General features: G+C 36.8%; 1 protein-coding gene across 14 annotated transcripts in view; it reads left to right on the top strand.

Annotated features, from left to right (window-relative positions):
- Positions 1–23,047, top strand: part of GAS7 (growth arrest specific 7) — a 337,244-nt gene that overhangs the window by 245,983 nt on the left and 68,214 nt on the right. For 6 of the 14 annotated variants that reach the window (XM_001371424.4, XM_007482981.3, XM_056817431.1 and 3 more), the window contains one exon: positions 22,190–22,275. The exons of 4 other annotated variants lie outside the window; for them this stretch is intronic. In XM_001371424.4, coding sequence (XP_001371461.2) covers positions 22,190–22,275 — 86 coding nt within the window. Of the gene's footprint in view, positions 1–5,726; positions 6,480–6,521; positions 9,470–22,189; positions 22,276–23,047 lie in introns of those variants that run through there. 4 more of the 14 variants (XM_016430757.2, XM_007482984.3, XM_056817439.1 and 1 more) reach the window with 4 other exon arrangements.

Here is a 23,047-nt window from a genome sequence, read left to right as displayed (position 1 = left end):
TTATCATTCTACAATGTTTCAGTTATTGTGTATAATAGTCTCCTGGTTCTGCTTATTTCACTTCACATCAGTTCATGTAAGTGTTACCAGTTCTCAAAGAAATCAACTGCTTCAACATTCCTTATAGCACAATAGTATTCCAACATCATCATTATCATATACCACAATTTATCAACATCTCACACCCTACACCAAGATAAACTCAGAACGGGTGAATGACTTGAATATAAAGAAGGAAACTAAAAGTAAATTAGGTGAACACAGAATAGTATACATGTCAGACCTTTGGGAAAGGAAAGACTTTAAAACCTAGCAAGAGCTAGAAAAAAATCACAAAATATAAAATCAATAATTTTGATTATATCAAATTAAAAAATGTTTGTACAAACAACCAATGTAACCAAAATTAGAAGGGAATCAACAAATTGGGAAACAATCTTCATAACAATAACCTGACAAAGGTCTAATTACTCAAATTTGTAAAGAGGTAAATCAATTGTAAAAAAATCAAGACATTCTTCAATTGATAAATGGGCAAAGGACATGAATAGGCAATTTTCAGTTAAAGAAATCAAAACTATTAATAAGCACATGAAAAATCTCTTATAATCAGAGAAATGCAAATCAAAACAACAAGTAATTAATGCTGATGGGGATGTGGCAAAGTCGGGACATTAATGTATTGCTGGTGGAGTTGTGAATTGATCCAACCATTCTAGAGGGCAATTTGGAACTATGCCTAAAGGGCGCTAAAAGACTGTCTGCCCTTTGATCCAGCCATAGCACTGCTGGGTTTGTACCCCCAAAGAGATAATAAGGGAAAAGACTTGTAAGAATATTCATACCTGAGCTCTTTGTGGTGGCAAAAAATTGAAAAATAAGGGGATGCCCTTCAATTAGGGAATAATTGAACAAATTGTGGTATATGTTGGTTGCCACGGGCAAGGTCCAGCCTCCCTCTTGACTCTAGGGGTTCCGGATAGGTGGCAAACAATCAGTCAAAAAAATAATAAATTGAAGGCAGCTTAATTATTACAGCTATGGGACTGGTTTGCATCTGATAGCTGCTCCGCCATCCCCAGGCCTGGCATTTATTTATATACCCATTTTCTTGGCATACAGATACATTAACCAACATGAACACACGTGTTCAAAGAGAGATAATTGGAAAAGTGATACATTAACTTTTAACAAATCAGTTGATTAATATTCTATATTCTTATATTGTTATTACAGACTGCATACAAGATAAACGATTTCATCATAGGTGGCTTAATTTTCTCATTACCCTGTGAGGAGTTTTGAGCTCACAAACAATCAAGGAAAAATTACTTCTTTTCTTTTAATAGAATGGAATAATTAACCAGAAGTTCTTAAAAGACAGTTCAACAATCATACCATTGAGGTTGAGGGGTACTGGGAACACAATTCAAATTTAATATTAGACTGGTCATTTCTCAGGGTTTACTAGGGAGTTTCCCACTGGCATGTTGCTGGTTTGTGAAGTCAAGTCACTGAGGCATATTGAGGCTTGATTTACCTGTACATTTTGTATGAGCCCTTATGATTGATTTGTGTGTTGACTCCATGAGAATAAGGTTCTATGAGTGGGAAAGTTCTGGGCTTGGCTCAGAAACTGCAGTTTCACTGGGGATTATGTACCTAAGTAATAGTTAACCCATGATAGTCTTTTGGGATGTGGTTTGAGGGTCTGATCTTTTGGTGATGTTTTAGAGAATTAGGGTTCGGGTATTTTGCTCTTGCATTATTCCTTGGACTAGGATGAATAGTAATCATGTCAATTTCATAGGTAAGGTGCATTGATGGAGAGAGGTCATGTAAGGAAGACTGAATGGGCAATCACATCTTGCCAAGGGCCACTCTTTGGCCTCCTTAGCTACCACATGTGACTGTCAAGATGTCCTGGCCTCATGGCTCCCAGCAGTTGGTGATGGAATACTATTGTGCTCAAAGGAATAATAAACTGGAGGAATTTCATGGGAACTGGAATGACCTCCAGGTATTGATGCAGAGCAAAAGGAGCAGAACCAGGAAAACATTGTACACAGAGACTAATACACTGTGGTACAATCAAATGTAATGGACTTCTCCATTAGTGGCAATGCAGTGATCCTGAACAACTTGGAGGGATCTACGAGAAAGAACACTATTCACATTCAGAGGAAAAACTGTGGGAATAGAAACACAGAAGAGAAACAACTGCTTGATTACATGGTTAGAGGGGACATGGCTGGGGATGTAGTCTCTAAATGAACATCCTAATGCAAACACCAACAACATGGAAATAGGTTTTGATCAAGGAGACATGCAATACCCAGTAAAATTGTGCGTCAGCTATGGGACATGTGGGGGGAGGGAAATAATATGATTCTTGTAACCAAGGAATAATGTTCTAAATTGATTCAATGCATAAATACACAAATAAAAATTGAATCAGTAAATAAAATTTTTTAAACATTATTTTATTTGGTCATTTCCAAACATTATTCATTGGAAACAAAAATCATTTTCTTTTCCTCCACCTCCCCCTCCCACCACCTCTCCCATAGCCGACACATGATTCCACTGGGTATCATATGTGTTCTTGACTTGAACCCATTTCTGTGTTGTTGGTATTTGCATTCAGTAAATAAAATTTAAAGAAAAATCATATACCACAATTTGTTCAGCCATTCCCCAATTGAGAGACATTCCCTCAGTGTCCAATTATTTCCCAACACAAAAAGTGTAGATATAAATATTTTTGTAAGGAGAAGTCCATCCCTATTTTTTTTTTCTCTTTGGGATACAAATGTAGTAGTGGTATTGCTGGATCAAAAGATATATATATTTTTAAAGCTCTTTTGGCATAATTCCATAATTGCCTTTCAGAATGGTTTAGTCAATTCACAACTCCACCAGCAGTGCATTATTTTCCCAATTTTGCCACATGTCCACCAACATTTTTATTTTTATTTTATTTTATTTTGGCCAATCTGTTAGACTTAAGGTGGTACCTCAGAGTTGTTTTGATTTGCATTCATCTAATTAGGAGGAATTTAGAACATTTTTTCATATGATTCTTGATAGCTTTGATGTCTTCCTCAGAAAACTGCCTATTCATATCCCTTTCCCATTCTTCCTCCTTAAAAACAAAACCTTTACTTTATGTCTTAGAATTGATACTATCCATTGTAAGGCAGAGGAACAATAAAGGTTAGGCATAGGTTGAGGTAAAGTGATCTCTGAAGAGGTTGAAGAGAGGGCATATGAGGAAAAAGGAAAAGAAAGGTATACTTATTCTCTCACACATGTGATGCATGATGTGGCAATTCTCTTCCTAATTCCAAATCCTCTAATTGAGGTCACTAGAGGAAAAAACTAAAGGGACAAGGAGGAGATCTAAGACTGTGTGTTTTGTTTTATTTTTGTTTGGTTTCCTTTGTATTTTTCTTTTAATCCTGTCACTTACTTAAAAGGCAAGAATGCTAAGAAAAAACAGACACAAGGAACTAGCTGTCCTTACATCCTGACTTCTGCCTTACTTTAGGGGATGCTATAGATTCACAGTCATGTCTTTTCATTTTCATCAATCTGAATAATCAAAAACACCTGTATTTATTCTGTCCTTGCATTCAGTTGTTATGGACATGAGGGTGAGGTGTAGAACCTTTTCCTATCATAGCATTTGGAATTCTGCCCCTACTCCATTGTTAGAGAATTTTTCCCCCCTAAATGGAGGCAAAATCATAGGCCATTCATGTTTTCATAACTACATTTCCAAGGGCAGAATTACCATGAAATTATAGCCTTTTAAAATTTCTTTCATCAAACATAAGCATAATAATCACACAATATAATATGACATAAAGTATTTGCAGTAAAGGATAAAATGAATGAATTAACAATTAATAATGATAAGGAGAGACTTGTCTTTCACAAACCAGAGGAACTTGGATGTGAATATAGCTCAAGGAAGACTAGCAGTTTCTTCTAAATATGTTTAGAGAAGCTCAGTGGGAATGCTCTATTTGGGTGAAGGTAAAATAAAATGGGATGAAGCAAGATAAAGAATGCAAGTTGTCTAAATTACAAACTACTGACTTACAAAAGAATCGAACTTAAATATGTACAACCAGGTAAAATCTGTTACTTGAAATATTTCCAACCCTCTTTCTCCCATCCCCATCCTCACCCCTGCTAAGTTTACTGCACATACATTAGGAAATGAGAAAATACATAACCAAGAGTAGAAACCAAGAAACCAAGAGTAGGTGGGCCTAATCCCACCTCTGTCATAGATTAGCTATGTGACCTTGGATCACTTCCTCTCTCTAGAACTATAAAATAAGAGTTGGACATAGTGATCTGTAGAGAACCCCTGTAGTTCTGATAGTTTACATTAGTTTGATCACATGACGCAAAAAATCCTTCTTGGAAGGTCAAGGTTAGTAAGAATGCCAGAAGCAGGCTGCAGGGCTAGGAAATCCTGGATAGATTATATATTAAGATTCAATCAATCTTCAAGTATGTTAAATTAAATTCCTACAGTATAGCACTAAGAATACAAAGGCAAAAACGAAACAGCCCTTGCCTTCAAGGGAAAACAACTTGTAATGATGGTGATAACTAAAGTTTATATAGTATTTTAAGACTTGCCATTTTACATTTGTCTTATTTTAATCTCACAACTACCCTAGTAGGTAAGTGGTATTTTTTACTAAGAAAGATAAGAGATTAAGTGTCTTGCCTAGAGTCAATCACACAGCTAGTAGATATCTAATTCCATATTTGAACTCAGTTATAACTCATTTCAAGTCAGCTATTTAATCCACTGTGCCACCTAGCTGTTTCTCAATTTATGCACTATATTCCATAAGAGTATAACATCTGGAGGCTAGAACCTAGAGTATGAAATAATAATTTGATTATTGGAAATATAAAGACTTAATTTGCAGATCAAATGTTTGTAGAAAAAGGAAGGAAAGGGGAAGCTTGGTGACTCATTGAATTGAGAACTAGGTTTAGAGACTGGAAGATCCTAAGTTCAAATTTGGCCTCAGACATTTCCTATCAGTTTGACCCTAAGCAAGTCACTTAACCCTCATTGCCTAGCCCTTGTACAGTATTGATTCCAGGACGGAAGGTAAGGGCTTATAAAAGGAAAGAAAAGAGGAAAAGGAAGGAAGATTAAGAAAGAGAGGGAAGCAAAGGATCAAATAAATATTTACAAAGTACTTACTATGTGTTAGGCACTATGTTAAGCACTTTACAAATATGATGTCGTTTGATCCTCACAACAACCTCTGATGCTGCAATTATTATATAATGCCTTATTATCTTCATTTTTCAGTTAAGGAATCCGATGCAGAGAAGTTAAGTGACTTTCCCAGGGTCTCATAGCTATAAAGTAACTGAAGCTGTATTTGAATTCAGGTCTTCCTTGCTCCAGGTCCAATGCTCTACCTACTGTATTACCTAGCTGACAAAAGTGTTTTATTCCTCAGGACCTAAGTTATAATAATGATAGTTGACATTTATATGGTGCTTTTAGGATTATGGATAACTTTCTTCATAAGTACTCTGTAAGATATACAATTGAATATTATCTTCATTTTACAGCTAAGAGAAGGATGCATGAAGCAATTTGAGAATGATCACTTAGCTGAAACTATATTTAATTGAAATATATATTGAAATAGTGTATTCTACACAATTTAGAAAACATGGTATCATGGAAATACCACTTGATTCAAATCAAAATCTCAAGTCTGGTTCTGACAGTTCCTTGGACTTGCTAGTCATTTAACTTCTCTCATCTGTAAGACAGAAATAGTACTTGCATTATGTATCTAATTAGATTATAAAGTTTTAAATACTGAAGAAATCTGAACTATATTCCTTATCATGTGGTATAATATCGGTACTATACTTCAAGTATATTATGAAGAGAAAAAAAACTTCTTTAGGAGAGCCTGGTAACTTAATCCTCATTTATAACATTATTTATATGTGGAAATTATTTAGTATCCCATACTACTCCCTATAAACTTTGGAAACAACTCCTACTCATAATTTAGGGACTCTCTGTGCAAATTTCTCAGATAGCCAAGGAAGAAACATTTGAGCCAGGAACAGGCTGGACTTGGGAAATTGGACAGAAGCACCTAGAACAGAAAGATCTTTAAGGTAAACTACTCCTTGAGCTAAGTGAAGTTCAATTCTGTACTCTTTGTTCTTTGTAGATATTTTGTACTCTGATAAATTTTCATGCTTGCAATAAAGTAGTTTTCACTGCTCCCATGGAAAGTGTTGGTAACTGAACAGATGTGTGGGAGATGAAAAAGTGGCTACGTAGCTGAGCCCATAGTTGTAGGGAAAAAAGCCTTAAGCCCTGGGTGTGAAGAGACTAAAAGGAGGGAGCTCCACTATCCTCACAGATACTAAAGACAGTTTTGCCCCCAACCCTGCTTGGACAGGTAGGAGTGTTTGTGTCTTCACTGTAAAGATGTATTGGAATCAGGTGTCAAATCAATTCTCATTCTGATTGTAATGAAGTAGGGGTGGAGGGGAGTGAAAGAGGCAGGGAGTTAAAGAGACATGGGAATGGTTGTCTGTGCACCCCTGTGATGGTGAAGTCTTTTGTCATCTTTACTCTCAGGAGATATTTTCTATTCACTGAGGAGCCACTTAGTACCAAACCAGACTAATTATTTTCCACATTGATTTTCTTCCTTTTCTAGGGTATATTTGCTATTGAGTTCAGAGGAGAGGGGATGAAAGCCTCTCTCCTGTTCCTCCTCAACCAGAATTTCATACAAAGAAATATGCCCAATTTATTCCAATAGCTGCCAGGCACCCCTTCTCCTGTTTCCCTCATTTCTTCCCATTCCCTTCCCTGTACATATATTCAATGATAGATTTTGCATATGTGCTGTATGAATATTTATTTTGGATGTACATATCCATGTAGATGAGAGATCTTGGTAGAAGTCATCCAGGACAGAGACTGTTTCATGTTTTGTCTTCATATGCCGAAATCTCACACTGTAATAAGAGGGAGATCCAGGAGGCTCAACAGATAAAGAGCCAGCCTTGGAGACTAGAAGTCTTGGGTTCAAATCTAACTTCATACACTTCCTAGCTTTGTAACACTGGACAAGTCACTTAACCCCAATTTCTTAGCCTTTAACTACTCTTCTGCTTGGTACAGTACTTAGTATTAATTCTAAGACAGAACAGAAGGGTTTTTTTTAAAAAAGGAACATAATAAGAGTTTAGTAAATGCTTGTTGATTATTGATTGACATGCTAAGAACTCAACTTAGGCCTATTTCTAATCTTTTGTAGAAAAAACTAACTTTACTTCAGTTACACCTACCTACAGAAGGAAAAGACTCGGTGCTAGTCTTGTAGGGTGACCTCTGGTTATGGCCAAGTTTTATCAAATTAGGTATTCACCGGGATACCTCTACCTCACCTTTAAAAATCCTCAAATTAAATTGTTTGGCTAACTGAAAAATCACAACAATCTGTGAGATAGGAAGTAAAGTAGTATTATCTTTTATATAATAAATAAGAACTAGCATTTATTTAGCACTTTAAAGTTTGCAAAATAATTTACATATATTAATTTGATCCTATGCTGTTAATTAGATATTATTATGCCCATTTTATTATTGAAGAAACTTAGGTTGAGATATTTGCTCAGTGTTGAATAGACAGAGAGTATCTAGGGCAAAATTTAGATGCTTTTCATTTAAATTTTATTGCCTCTTTTTCAGAAGGTGAGTAGTATATTTCATCTTTATTCCTTTGGACTCATAGCTTGTCATTGTGTTGATCAGGTTTTTTTGTTTGTTTGTTTGTTTTTTTAAACCCTTACCTTCCATCTTGGGGTCAATACTGTGTATTGGGTCCAAGGCAGAAGAGTGGTAAGGGCTAGGCAATGGGGGTCAAGTAACTTGCCCAGGGTCACACAGCTGGGAAGTGTCTGAGGTCAGATTTGAACCTAGGACCTCCTGTCTCTAGGCCTGGCTCTCAATCCACTGAGCTACCCAGCTACCCTCGATCAGTTTTTTTAAAAGCGGTTTTTCTTTATAATGTTGTTATTATATACATTGTTCTCCCAGTTCTACTCACTTCCCGGTGCATTGTTTCATAAATGTTAGAGAAGTCTTTTGTCATTTCTTATGGCACAATCATTTTATATTACATTCATAAAATAGAGTTTTAGTCATTCAATATAATATCTCCTGCATTCCCCCATTTTTGACTACTGTGAAAGAGAGCAGCTTTAGAAGTTTTTGCACATTTGAATCCTTTTCCCTTTTCTTTGATTTCTTTAAGGAATAGGCCTAGTCTTACCTTGTACCATACAGCAACTGAGTATTAGGGTCTGGTTTTAAATGTAGATGTTCAGCTTCTTTTCCTACTACATCATGCCACCTTATTTCATATTGCCCTGGGTCCCTCCCTTTAATAGTTCACTATAAAAAAGGAGAAGAGTAGAGCCATTATAGATATTGTTATACAATTTTCCCAGTAAGTGCTTTTAATTATTTAGACAGGGGAAACGGAAATACTGGTTGTGGCAGAAATTCTTGGGATGGGCTCAAGTGCCTAGAAAAAGCATTAAATATGTGTAATGGAAAGAAGGAATTGATGAACCCCAGTAGTAACAGAGAAATGACAAATGAATGAGGTGTAAGACTATAGAGAATTGGGAAAAGCCCCACTCCTTTTTTTAAAAAGTTAGGTAAAGTTATTCCAAACTAAACAACACTAGAAGATGAAACATTGAGCCATCCTAGAATGAAGGGTGGCTCACATTTTCTTTCCCACTGCCCCCTTAAATGCAGTGTTTTGACAATTGGTGATGGGAGAACCTTAGATAGAAGAGTAGAAGAATGAGAAAATGAAGGCTGCAGAGATCCTAGGTTTATAAAAAATGAAAAGGGAGGTTAAAGCGACTTTGCCCAAGGCACAAGAAAGAAGGCCTACAACCTGGTCCTAGAGAAAAGTGAATGTTATGGGGTAGAGAAACAAGATGAATAGTCCAGTCCCCATGTCCCAAGAGTATTTGTCCAGTAATAGGAGAGAAGGCTGCTTTAGCAGAGGAGGAATTTGGAAATTGAGTTCTATGGATAAAAAGAAAGCCAATTTAGACAAAAAGAGGCTGCTATATAGCCCAGTGATTAGAGCACTGGGCCTGGATTCAGTAAGACCTGACTTTAAAATCTAGTCTTAGCCTCTTCCTATCTGTATCACCCTGAGCGAGTCACCAACTGGAGAAGGAAATGGTAAACCACTGTATTATCCTTGCCAAGAAAAGCCCATGGATAGCTGTGGTCCATCAAGTCATGAAGAATCAGACATGATTAAACAACTCAACAACTACAACTTGAAACAACCATTTCAAGACTTGGAAGTCTGAAGCATCCAAACCAAGGGATTGAATTCAATCAAAGGTAATGGAAATCAAAGGATGGATTAAGATACTGGCTTTCCCTTTTATCTTTTTATTCTCCATTCTTTTCCCCTTTGATAACTTTTTTTCTGACTTTCCATTTATTATCTTTGTCCTTTATCTTCTTTTTTCTTTGCCTTGGTTTCTTGTTTAATTTGTACAAAATGTATATATAGAAATCCTTCACCTTTAAAATGAACTAGTTGAATTATATTTGTATCTGAAAATATCTCATCTATATGGTCTAAGTCCTCCTATTCTAGAGGCAGTGAAGTGGCATTCTAGATAAAGTGCTGGGTTTGATTCAAGAAGACCATAGTTCTAATCTTGCCCCAAACACTTAGTCTTACATGCTGCTGAATAAGTCACTTAATGTTTGAGTGTTTCTGTTCATCTTGATTATCTGAGGCCTTTTCAACTCTAAATATAAGAACTTAGGTTGCCCCTATCTGACAAGATTGTTATGAGGATCAAATGAGTAAAACATCTCATCTTTAGTGTCATGCAACTATTATTATTTTCTTTTGCTCAGGTCTTTCCTTCAGAGTTTTCCCTTTTCTTCCCTCTTTCTGAGGTAGGAAGTTATACAAATGTAATTTTCTGGCAAATTTTTTAGAAGGCGAAAGGGTACTAGAGACAGGTACAGGTTGATGAAAGGCTAAAAGCATTTCTTTTATTCTCTCTCATAATGTACATAATGTGGAATAAATTTTTTTGCCATTTATGTAATATATATTATAAATGAATTAAACCTTTTACACTTCTCTCTTTCTAAATTTGTGCATAGGCCTTGCTTTCTCCCCTTCCATGCCCCACCCCCAATTTTCCAATGGCTCTGGAAAGAAAGATTAGATTCTCCCATCAGAGAACAGGAAATGATCATTCATGATAAGTCATCAGTGCAAATTTATTTAATAGTATATACTAAAAATCTCCACCACTATTTTCCATGAAAATGTCCATTAGATTTCATCATAGCAAGATAGGAATGGGTGCCAGTGCAATGGGTGTTCTTAAAGTGGAACAAAGGATTGAAAAGAAAATTATTTTCCCATTGTAGTATTTCCTCTGTCATGGCTAAGAGACAACATGGTACCTTGGGAAAAGTGTTGCCTCTGGAATCAGAGAATTTGGGTTCAAATCCTATAGCTGTTGCTTACCACTTCTGTAATCTTCAACAAGTCCCAATCTCCCCAAACTTCAATTTCCTTTTCCTAAAATGAGGGAATTGGTCTATATGACCTTGTAGGGTCCCTTCCAAATCTAGAGCTACAATCTTGTGAGAAGTAATAATTATCCAGGTAACTTCAAGAGATCAGACCATATTCTTTTTTCAGGAAGTAAGGTGGTAAGAAGACTAGAGCTAAAGATAGCTCACTAGCATCTCACATCTCACATCTCACATCTCACAGAATTCCAGACTTTAAAGGGAGGATTCAGAAGCAACTTATCTAATTAGTAACTAAACAAGAATCCCTTCTGTAATAGTTAAAATGGTTGATGGCCTTAAACTGTAGTGATTAAAATAGTGGAAGACTTAATTTGTGGCCGCTAAAAGAGTGGGTGAGTAAATATGACCACAGGAAATATGTTTTCACTACAGTGTCTTGTTTTAAATCAAATATAAGGTGGTCTCCAGGGAAATATTCCCAATTATGAATATACCCAAGTCAACTGGGTTTTATAGAGAATTTAATTAAATATACAATGAGGAATCAAAGAAAGAGAGAGAGAATAAGAAAGGAATAAGTATGAAGGGCCTTAGCCGAAAGGTCTAGACCTGAGTCTTAAGAGAGAGATCAGTCAGTTTTTTATCACTCACCACAAGATCTGTCTAAGCAAGGGTTCTAGTGACACCAGGCCAGCTCCATCTCAGCTGACTCCACCAGCTCAATGCCTGAATCTGAATGTGTCCAATGTCCCCGAGAGAGTCCCGAGAGAGACACTCTTCAAGGCAGCCTTGGCCAGCTGCCTCCTTCAATTCAGCCTTTTCCAGCTGACTGTTTCTCTACTCAGATTTCTCATCTCCTTATATAGGGCATTTTCTCCTTTGTCACCTCCCCTAAATTCTTACATCCACCAATCACAGTAGATGTTTTTCAAAGGACAGACCATTCTTAATTCACATTTTGTTATCACCTTCTTAATTCACATCTTGCTCTCACCTTTTTTGAGTAGACTAAAACTTCTGAGTAATTCACATCAGGAAAGCTCTGAGTAAGTTTTCACCTCTTTGCTCCTTGTAAGTTCACAAGTTGCCTGACCTTTAATAGGTACTTAGCACCCCATTGTATTAATTCTAAAAATAGGCATGGCTTAAAGAACTTTTTGCCTCATTATAAGTATGGGTTTAAGTACTTTCATTGTTTAGCAAGGAGTTTTCTCCCCTAAAGCAGTCTTAAGTATGGGTGGAGTAGAGGTCTTCCCATTTCTAATCTAAGTAGAGTTCTCACTGTCCAAATGGGGAATGTTCCCAGTAGGGAATCCTTCCAATGGAGGATTCCCCAATGGGGAAATTTTTAACATTCACAAGTCTGAGAAATTTTAAGATTCACACTTCAAAAATATGCCCAAGTGGTCATTCAATCTTTGCTTGATGACCTGCAATGAAAGTTCTTTTTATCTACTGAGAAGCAGCCTACCCCCTTTTGGATGTCTCTAATTGTTAGGAAATTTTTCTGACATCAAACACAAATTGCTTCCTTGTAGCTTCTACCCATTACTTCAGGTTCTACCCTCTGTGACCAAGTAAAGTCTAAACCCTCTTCAATGATAGCTCTTCATGTAACTAAAAACCACTATTATGCTTTCTCTCCTTCTGCCAAGTTTTCTGTAGGATTAAACACAGTTTAATTAAATTACTTAAACACAGTCACAGTTTCTTTGACTGACTTGCTTATGACATATTCATCCTGGCAGCCTTTTTACAGGGGTGCTTGTACAATCAAAAAGATAATTGGTTTGGAGTCAGAGGACCCAGCTCTGCTTACAAATCATGTGACCTCTAGATCTCAATCTGGAAAATGTATATAGTAGTAGTCTCTCAGTAACTGAGGATGACAGTTGTCTTTGTGCGCTTTCATCTGTGATGTAGATGAGTGTGCACAAAAACACTAGACAGCCCCACTCTCTCAGCTTTGGAAGCCTGGGTCCAGTGGCACGAAAAGTCATTATACCTGGAGACTTCCTCAGCTGCATTGGATGGCTGTGTTGTCTTTTGTGCTCCAACACGCCCTAAGCACTCCACAGTGCTTTGCTGCATCGCCCTCTCAGCCGTTGAACCTTTTTATTGGTTTCTTCCGTCTGTTCAGCCAAAGCAGTCTTCACATGCTGGGTGAGCAAAGCCCTGGTTCACCAGGGGTCTATGACCTGATGGCTACCCTCACAAGGTTTAGCCGGCCTGTCGAAGCTGTTGCCCTGGGTGTGGCCTCTGCTTCATGCTAGCAGCTACTGGGAGCCATAAGTGAGAGCTGGGTGTCAGGTGAGGGTCAGAGGTTGGAGAGCTGCCCTAGGAGGGCACAACAAGCCCTCCATACTAGAGATACTACTTCTCCCTGAGCACCCCATACACCCCTCTGGAAAATATAAGATTGAACTAAATGGCCTTTTGGCTCTAAATCTATGACTTTAAAGTCCTTTGTGTGTGCTCTCTAGTTTACCAGTAATTTTCCTAAGGTGTTAACTCTCAGCATAAAACAAAATTAAACCTAATATGATTGAACCCTGGGCAGAATCCAGCAATTTCACCAAGAATTGTAGGAAAAGTTAATAAATAAACAAGCAAACAAATAAGTTAACAATTTGGTTGCCTTCATAGTAACTCATTTAGCTCTTCTCTATGTCAATAGGAAGCAATACTTGCTAAGTACTCATATATTTTCTGTACTAATATAACAGCCACATGACTGACTAACTAGCTTTCCTGCCTATCCTCTTTCCAATGCATTCTCTTCAGAACTGCCTGAGTAATATTCTAAAAACAATACTATAACTATGTCAGTTATCTTCTCAAATGCCCATAATGACTTTCTGTTACCTAACATAACAAGTAGAGACTTCTGACTGTCATTTAATGTCCCTCCTGTAGGAATTAAATTTTAATGGTTTGACTGAAATATATGAAAATTATAAATAATAATGTCACCATTTCAAGGTATTATTGCTCAAAGTTGAAATTACTTTAATAGGTTTTATTTACAAAAAAAGTGGAAGGAGTGAAAAAGAGAAATACAAAAGGGTAGAGAAGACATTAGCTAACTAAATATTGCCCTGGTTCTTGACTCAGCCAGGACTAAATTCTCTTCATAAAACAGGAAAGGAAAGCCAGCTATCCACTCACCCAAGTTCCCTCCAAGAGGCAGGTCAAGACAATCACAGGAGCTAAAGGTGACTCCTGAGGCCAACTTTCTTCCTTAAGCTGCCTTCCTTCCTCAAGTCCAACTCCTTATTGAAACCAACTTCCTTCTTCAAGTCAAATTCCCTAGCCCCAGAAATTCAGGGCCTTTTATAGTGCCTTCTTGTCCCTTCTCCTCTTCACAGGGGTCAATCACAGTTTCCAAATTGCCCAGCACTGCCTAGGGGGAAGTGTTTGTGGGAACCACTTCTCACCTTCTGGAGAGGTGAATACTCATCAAAAGGTTTCATAGATTCCTGGCTGATTTGAGGTGTGAATTTTTCATTTTCTGGCTGATTGAGTTGAAAGGGTGGAGAGCTCCTCTACCCAGTGCTAAGTAGGTTGTTCTAGCTTTTGTTGATTCTATTCAAAAGTAGACAAAGGAGACTTAATCCTGTCTTCACAATCTAGTGGGGTACTAAGTAGAGGTACTTACATTATTGTTAACTCAAAAAAAGACAAGGGGAATAAAGACTTCCCTTTTACAAGTGTAAACTCAGAATAGACAAAGAGAACAAAGAAATCCCTTTTCACACTCCTCCTATTTTCTTTACTCATTCCCTTTATTATCTCTAAACATTTACATACATTATCTCCTATGCCTGGAATAAACTTCCTATTATTACCCAACCACCATCTTCCTTCCTCCTTTCTAACAAAACAACAAGAATAATAATAACTATTTAAGTTTCTTCTTTTTTTTTCAGTGCCCATTTCAAATCAATGACATTCTTCCACCAAAGCCTTCTCTGACACCCCCTTGTGGAAATGTTCTCTCCTATAAATTTTTGTGGCACTTTGGGATCTTTTCCCTTTGTTAAATTTATTTGTACACTTATGTTCTTTACTGCTCTCCCCCGGTAGATTGTAAACTCTTTAAAAGTAAGATGCTCCATGTAAGGGGTAAATTTTATGGTTGGACTGAATATATATTTTAGTGGTTACCAGGGATTTAAATTCTAAATCCCAATGAAATACGCAAGTCAGAATGTAATTTTATTATGGTATTTACAATAGAAGGAAGAAATTAAGAATGAGAGTGAGAGAGGGAAAAGGGAAAAAGATGTGCTCCGGCCTGGTCTGAGCCAGGCAGGAGTTCAGAGGCCTCAGCCAAGGGGTCTCTCCAGAAAAGCCAAAGTAAAGGGAGTCCCAAGTGATGGTCCTTTTCAGAGGCTGCTGCCTTCAGAAAAGTCATGGAAAGGGGAGTCAGCCTTATAACTCACTATGTGATTGTCTAAGGGAAGCAGTCTGAGGTCTCATGCTGGAAATCCTCCAGGGTCAAATTCCATGGCCAAGTCCCTCTCATAGGAAGTGATGCAAAATATAAGGGCAGTTCTTTATGTAAATTCCTGTGTCTCGTGTGTACCAATGGTGGCTTAAACTTGGTTTTGGATAGCCCAGGGGTCCATCAGTTGTTTCTGATTTGTCACTTGCTAGCACACGAGGGTCATATACCTTCCTTCCCCACACTTAATACTTAAGTGGGTGTGTACACTTTCCTGGTTGCTAGATTTCAAAAGACTAAGCAAGGTAGTGTAAAATGAAAATTCACATCTATCTGTCTTTGTGTCCTCAGATCTTTGAACTGAAAAGGAAAAAAATAAAAATTGGTTAGTTGAAATCTAGTAAAATATTACCTAATTATCCTTAATGAGCTTAGATCACCTGCCCAAATGAATTATAACTTTATGTACTAAAATATACCAGAAGATTTGACTGCTAAAGTATTTTCAGTCACCATTGAAAGAGCATTGGAAGTTAGAAATGTGGCAAATGGAAGAAGCTCAAATGTCTTGATTTTTTAAGAGACAGGATTCTACAACCTATAGACCAATGAATATGACCTAATTTCTCAAAAAATCCTAGATGAATTAAAAAGATTAAAATAAAGATTTCTAACCTAAAAATCATTGACTTGGTTTAAAAAAATTTAACAACTATTTCAATATTATTGTTTTCTTTTGTAATTATATGTATTTTATACTATACAGTTAAAAATATTATTCTGACAAGAGGTCAGTAGACTTCACAGGACAGATCATGAGGTATCTATATCAGAACATGGCAATTACTGCACACCTAGGAAAGGAATAAAGGAGCTAGGATGGCTTAATCATTATTAATTAATACCAAGCTATTCTCATTACCTTTTTGAAAGGATTACTAGGCTGAGGTAGGAGTTATTAATGACACAGTTAACCTAGACTTTAGTAAAACATTTGGTTAAGTCTATTTTGTGAATATTTTGGAAAGCAAAGGCTAGAATAGTTAGGTAGATTCAGAACTGTTTAAACTGTTCGACCAGAGGAATAGTCATCACTGGAAAGCTAGTTCTAATGGAGAGTCCAAAAATCTATGCTCAGCCCATTACTGGAGTTATGCTAGAGCCACTGTAAGCCAGAGCCAGTTGGTGAAATTCTCAGAGTGAGTATTTGCATTTCAGAAATTGGCAAGTGCTACATATAAGAGCTTGATTTCCTTTTTTATTTCTTTTTTCCTTTTTTTTTGGTAACAGCTAGAGATTTATTGTTATTTTGTGATTAATAAATTGTCAAATTGGCTATGACACTTTCCCACAACTAAATACCACCATTCACCAGTCACCAGTACAGAAGTGAGTACTTAACCAGACTGAGGCATGAAGCAGAAAGAGCAGACATGTGAATATTATTGGTAACTCAATTTACAGCTCTTTGTGCCTGTGTACTATACATTATTTCCACCAAGGAAAAATATTAGTGGGGCAATATGATCTCCACAATCTTTTTTTGTAGCAAACAGTTACAGAAGTAATAGAATTGAATTTCAATATTTCCCTTGATTTTACAGGTCTGTGCCTATGTTATTTGAACATATTTCAGTTTATTTAAAATGATACTGGCACTTCTCTGGAAGTTTTGATTGTCTAGAGTTAAGAAAATGCTGAAGAAAATGTCAGTAAGGCAAATTAAATTTTTAAAAATTTTCATGAACACACTTACTCCCTAAAGAATCATTTGTTAAACATTTATCAGGGTATCATTTCCCTTTATTTACTATTTATCATTTTTGTCAACCACTTGGATAAATTGATGTGTATAGCACATATTCCAGATTCATAGACAGCACAACTCTAAGAGGAATGGCTAACATGTTAAGATAGCATGATCTAAACAAAAAACATTAATGAGCTAGAAAATTGGGTTGAATGTTATTTATGTTTAATAGAATACTTCAGCGTTATCTCATACATTCTGAATTTAACAAACACCAAAAAAAAAAAAGATCCCAAACATTTCTATATACAAAGTAGGATAGAAAAACAGAATTATTCATGAAACCGAATCTTCAATAAGATATATGTAACATCTTAGAAACTGGGTTCCAAAGTATCAGTTTCCAAAATACATAGGCAAATAGTTTGAAGAAGATCTGTGGTTTTTAAATGAGTGTAAACTGAATGTCAACAATGTAATGTGGCAGCCAAAAAATTAATGTTACTTTAGGTAACATTCAGAAAAATAGAGTCACAGTCATAATTTTCATACTGCATCAGGAATATTGTGTTCATTTTTAGTGCCAGATATTAGTAATGGCATTGTTAAGATAGAGAGCATGGAAAGGAATGTGACATGAATGTTTAAACAACTTGCAATGAATGAAGATTGGTCAAAGGAAGTGTGGATATTTAATTAAGCTGGAGATGAGAAAGCCAAAGATACAATAACTATTGCATATATTTTTGAGATTTGTCATATAAGAGAGATCTGACTTGTTCCACTTAACTAAAGAGGGCAGGACAAAAATATTGGTAGAAGGTGAAAAGAGGCAGGTTGTCTTGAAGTTAGAGAAAAATCTTCCTAATAATTAGAGCTGTCCAAATGTAGGATGAGATGCTTTGGAAGTAGAGTTTCCAGGGGGAAGCTAGGTAGCCTAGTGGATTGAGAGTCAAGCCCAGAGATAGGAAGTCCTGGGTTCATATCTGGGCTCATATCTGGGCTCAGACACTTCCTAACTGTGTGACCCTGGGCAAGTCATTTAACCCCCATTGCCTAGCCCTTACCACTCTTCTGCCTTGGAACCAATAGATAGTTATTATCATTAAAGGGCATTAGATGGTCTTTAGAGTCTTTTCTAAATGCTTCAGTAATTTGGAGTTACCAAAAAGTTACTAGGACCTAAGCTCTAGTTTAAAAGAACAGGTTCAGGAATAGCCTAAGACTTTGGAGAAGACCTCCTAGGAAGCTCAGGCAATGAAGGCATAGCTGTTCCTATAGAATGAAAAAGTTGGGAGATGGGGAAGTAGAGAATCCTCCATCCTACCAGAACCATTCAGTAGACTTTGAGGGAGTATTGCTCTTGATTGTCATTGAGCAAGTATCCAAAGTCTTCTGGTGCTCTATATTCTCTCTTCAGCAAGTACTTACTATTTTTCCTCCTTTTGCTTAAACTGGGAACTAGTCAACAACTTTGGGATCTCTAGTAGGGATTAGGTATTGTTGTTTTTATTGGAAAGAGAATTTAGTATTAATTTTGAATTATTTATTGAAGAAAATATAGTTAGGGTTGATGAGTAAGTAATTTGTATGTAGAAAAATATACTTAATAGGGCAAATAGGGCTAGGATAGTTGCTATGAGGGTATTATAGGCAATAAGTTCTTGTAGAATTAATAATTGAGGGGGCAGCTGGGTAGCTCAGTGGATTGAGAGCCAGTCTTAGAGATGGGAGGTCCTAGGTTCAAATCTGGCCTCAGACACTTCCCAGCTGTGTGACCCTGGGCAAGTCACTTGACCCCCATTGCCTAGCCCTTACCACTCTTCTGCCTTGGAGCCAATATACTGTATTGAGTCCAAGACGGAAGGTAAGGGTTAAAAAAAAAAAGAATTAATAATTGAGTGTTAAAAATATAGTAAGTGTGGCAGTGACATAAATTACTAAATTTAGTAGGGTGAGTGCAGGATAAATTTTGATAAGGGTGGCTATTCATCATTATATGTGGACAAATGATCAATAGGCTAGGATTTTTTGTAAATGTGTTTGGTTAAGGCCTCCTTATCCACCTAGAGTAGTTAATAGAATACTTAGAGTTGTAAGTACTTGTATGTTTAGAGATGGTAAAATTTCATATAGAATATAAATTGGGGCAATTTTTTATCATGAGTAGTATCCTGCCTGATAAAAGCAGAATATCTTGGGTGACTTCTGGGACACAAAAGTGGAAGGGAGCAAGTTTTATGGCTAGGGCTAATGTTACTGGAGTGATGCTCATTGATTAGAGATTTGGGATAGGGTTCATTGGTTTATAGATAATAGAAAATATGATAATTATAGATGCTGTGACGAATTAAGAAGTATTTGATTGCAGATTCTGTATTATGTTTGGTATGGGTAGATTATTATTAGAACAATGGCCAATGTGTTAATTTCTAGGCCTGTTCAGTTGGTTAGTCACTGTTTACCAGTTAGTGTGATTGATGTGCCTATGAGTAAACTACGTGAGATAATTATTAGTACATATGGAGATATTCATATGGGAAGGATGTAAACCAACATTTGGGGGATTGGGGCCCAACATAGCTTATTTAGCTGACCTTGAATGTGGTATAAAGGAAACACAGAGAATTTTGAGTTCTTAGATGTAAGTTTATGGGGTGTTCAGGGAGGGGTAGTATCTCTGGTATGGAGGGCTTGTCATGCCCTTCTAAGGCAACTCTCCAGCCTCTGACCCCCACCTGACACCCAGCTCTCACTTGTGGCTCCTAGTAGCTGCTAGCATGGGGCAGCGGCCACACCCCGGGCAACGGCTTCGACAGGCCGGCTAAACCTTGTGAGGGTAGCCATCAGGTCATAGACCCCTGGTGAACCAGGGCTTTGCTCACCCAGCATGTGAAGACTGCTTTGGCTGAACAGACGGAAGAAACCAATAAAAAAGTTCAACGGCTGAGAGGGCGATGCAGCAAAGCACTGTGGAGTGCTTAGGGCGTGTTGGAGCACAAAAGACAACACAGCCATCCAATGCAGCTGAGGAAGTCTCCAGGTATAATGACTTTTCGTGCCACTGGACCCAGGCTTCCAATGCCAAGAGAGTGGGACTGTCTCTGGGCACCGACTTTCCCACTTAAATCTCCTTCACACACAAGTGTTTTTGTGCACACTCATCTACCTTAGATGAAAATGCACAAAGAAAATCGTCATCCTTGGTTACCGAGAGACTACTACTACTACTAGATGTAGGTTCAGTTCCTATTGTTCTAGAAATAAGAGGACTTAAACCCCTATAATTCATCCTATCAAGATAATTCTTTTATCAGACATATTTCTTATATTTGTGGGGTGATGTTTGATAGTGCAATTGGAACAAAAATAAATCATAAGCAGAGCACTAGTGTAATTTGTAGGAAGTTTTTTGATAATAAGTATATTAGTTGATTATATCAGAATCATGGATATGATGCTCCGATTCATGAGAAAGCTACTGTTCAGAGTATTGTTTAATTATAAAGGTTGTATTAAGATAAGGAAAGTAATAGTTGATGGATGAACCTAGAAAGATCAAAGGGGGTTGGGTTTGTTTTGGATAATGTGGAAATAGATCATATTATGGCTAGGGGTCATGTTGAGGTAATTAATCATATGTTTTCTTGGGCAATCTTTTTTTGGTGTGAAAGAGCCATTATAACTATGATAGAAAGTAAAATAATAGCTCGTGTTACTTTGTATGAAATTGTTTCAGCAACTACTCATAGGGTTCCAATTATGGTATATTTGAAATCTGATGCTCACCCTGATCATAAAATTGAGTAAATAGTCAATATGGGGCTAAAATAAAAGTTCAAGGTTGAGATCAATTAGGGTTTGGGTTATGGGTAGTGGGGTTCAAATGGTTAGGGCTAGGGTAAGGGCTAGAATTGATGCAATAATGAATATTGAGATTGATGTAAAAGGACATAGTGGTTCATTTGCAAATAACTTTACTTCATTTGCAAATAGTTGTAATGATGCTGTATGGTCCAATGATGTTTGGGCCTTTTTGAAATTGTATGTAGCCTAGTACTTTTCATTTAATTATTGTTAAGAAAGCTGTGGCTAGTAGAATTGGAATAATATAAATTAATAAGTTAATTATAAGCATGTATTAAGGAGAGGGTTTGTGCAATTACCTGCTCTGCCACCTTAATGGACTCTTCTAGAGTAAATAATTCATTGCATTAATTGAGATATATTTCATGAATTAATTTTAAGGTTCATTGGTAATGTTGGTAATGTGGCCGTATTTCTCTTGTCCTTTCCTTCTGGGAGAAATAAATATATAAATAGAAACTGACCTGGATTTCTCTGGTCCGAACTCAGATCTCGTAGGACTTTAATCATTGAATGAACAAACCTTTAATAGTAGTTTTACCATTTGGGTGTCCTGACCTAACATTGAGGTCTTAAATCCTAATTGTCGATATGGGCTCTTAAATAGGATTGGGCTATTATTTCTGATGTAAAAATTTGTTCCATTGATCAAGATTTGGGTCAATTACTGACTTTATTGCACTTGGTTTGGTTGATCTAGGTTATGTCATTTGGAGGTTGCTTCAAGGTCACCCTAACCAAAAATTTTAACTTAGATGTTTTTAGATTAATATCGTAGGTATTGTTATTATTAGTTCAGTTATGAATCTTTTGATATGTATATATATATTTATATTATCTCACCTTATATTATTATACTCACCTCTGCACAGGTAGGTCAATTTAATTCATTAAGAAACAGAGACAGCTTCAACCCTTGTTATGCCATTCATACAAGTCTCTATTTAGGAGACAAGTGATTATGCTACCTTTGCATGTTCAGGATACCACAGCCATTAAAGTTAACCCACTGGGCAGGCAGTATCTCTAATACTTGTAATGCTAGAGGTGATGTTTTTGGGAAATAGGAAGGGTTTTAGATTGCCAAGTTCCTTTTATTCTTTTTAATCTTTCCATTTATTAACACATGCCTGTGTTGGATTAACAATAGTTATAATAATGAACTAGTTAATGTTTGTAATTACAGTTTTGTTAATTGTTAGTGTATTATTCATTTACTAATGTATGCTTATGCAAGGAAAATGAATTCTAGTAGGGGTTAGTGGTAAGTGTAAGGATGAAATAATTGTTAGTGTTGGAATGGTACAAGATGGAGTCAGGCAACTACTTCCAAAATCAATTTTCTCTTCTGTGGAGGTCCCAAGCAATGGTTCTGGCCACTTATTTCTTAATGATCCTGGCACCTTTCTCCAGGGTGTGGGATATAGGGAGGGTATACCGTTTTGTATACTGTGCAATTAGAGACTAATGTCTCTGTCCCTCACAGTGAACGGCTACCATTCATCAGGGACCCCAGTGCATCAGTCAGAGCCTGTCCACATGAGTCTCCGAAAACCCACTGGTGATTTCCAGGTAAGGGATATGGGTTTCAAGTCTGGGATTTGGGTGGTAGGAGCTTTGAATGATAGAGGCAGAGTCTGGTGCATTCAGACAGTTGCCCCAAGTGACTAGGCAGCGTAGTTTTTAGCAAGGTTATTCTGTCTTCCAGCGGTTTAAAAAAAAAAAAAGAAAAAGACTTGGAAACCTGCAGATCAGCCCATAAATCCCTACCATCATCAACAGGAAAAACAGTAATATCCTATGCCCCTTAGGCTAGCCTTTTGTGATTTTTTTTTTACCCTTCTAAACTATTCTTATGGGTTCCTAAATGTATAGCTGTAGGATAACTTAGAGATCATCTAATCTAGCCTCTTAAGTCACTTAAGTGACTTACCAAAAGTTTTATAAATAATAAATAGCAGAATTTGATGCCATATTCTCTGACTCCAAATCTATCCTTGTTCCGCCTGGTCCATGTTGCCCCATCTTCAACAATTTCATTTAGGATCAAAAATTTAAAGTTGGAAGAGTTTTTACAGATTATTTTTGGCACTGATTCCTTAAAGACATGTTTTAGAAAATTATAGATAGTGTGATTTGACCTGGGACTCCATGTATTTTTTCAGAAACATAAAATTTGATGCTTGTCTTTCTGTCAATAAACATTTATTACACAACCTATCAATCAATAAACATTTTGTAAGTACTTGCTATGTGCCAGGCACCATGCTGAGGATATTTAAAAAAAAAAAAAGGTAAAACATAGTCCCAAGGGACAGCTAGGTTGCTTAGTGGATACAGAGCC

This window comes from Monodelphis domestica, chromosome 2 (assembly GCF_027887165.1).
Source record: "Monodelphis domestica isolate mMonDom1 chromosome 2, mMonDom1.pri, whole genome shotgun sequence".
NCBI lineage: Eukaryota > Metazoa > Chordata > Mammalia > Didelphimorphia > Didelphidae > Monodelphis > Monodelphis domestica.
This window is presented reverse-complemented; position numbering and strand designations above follow the sequence as displayed.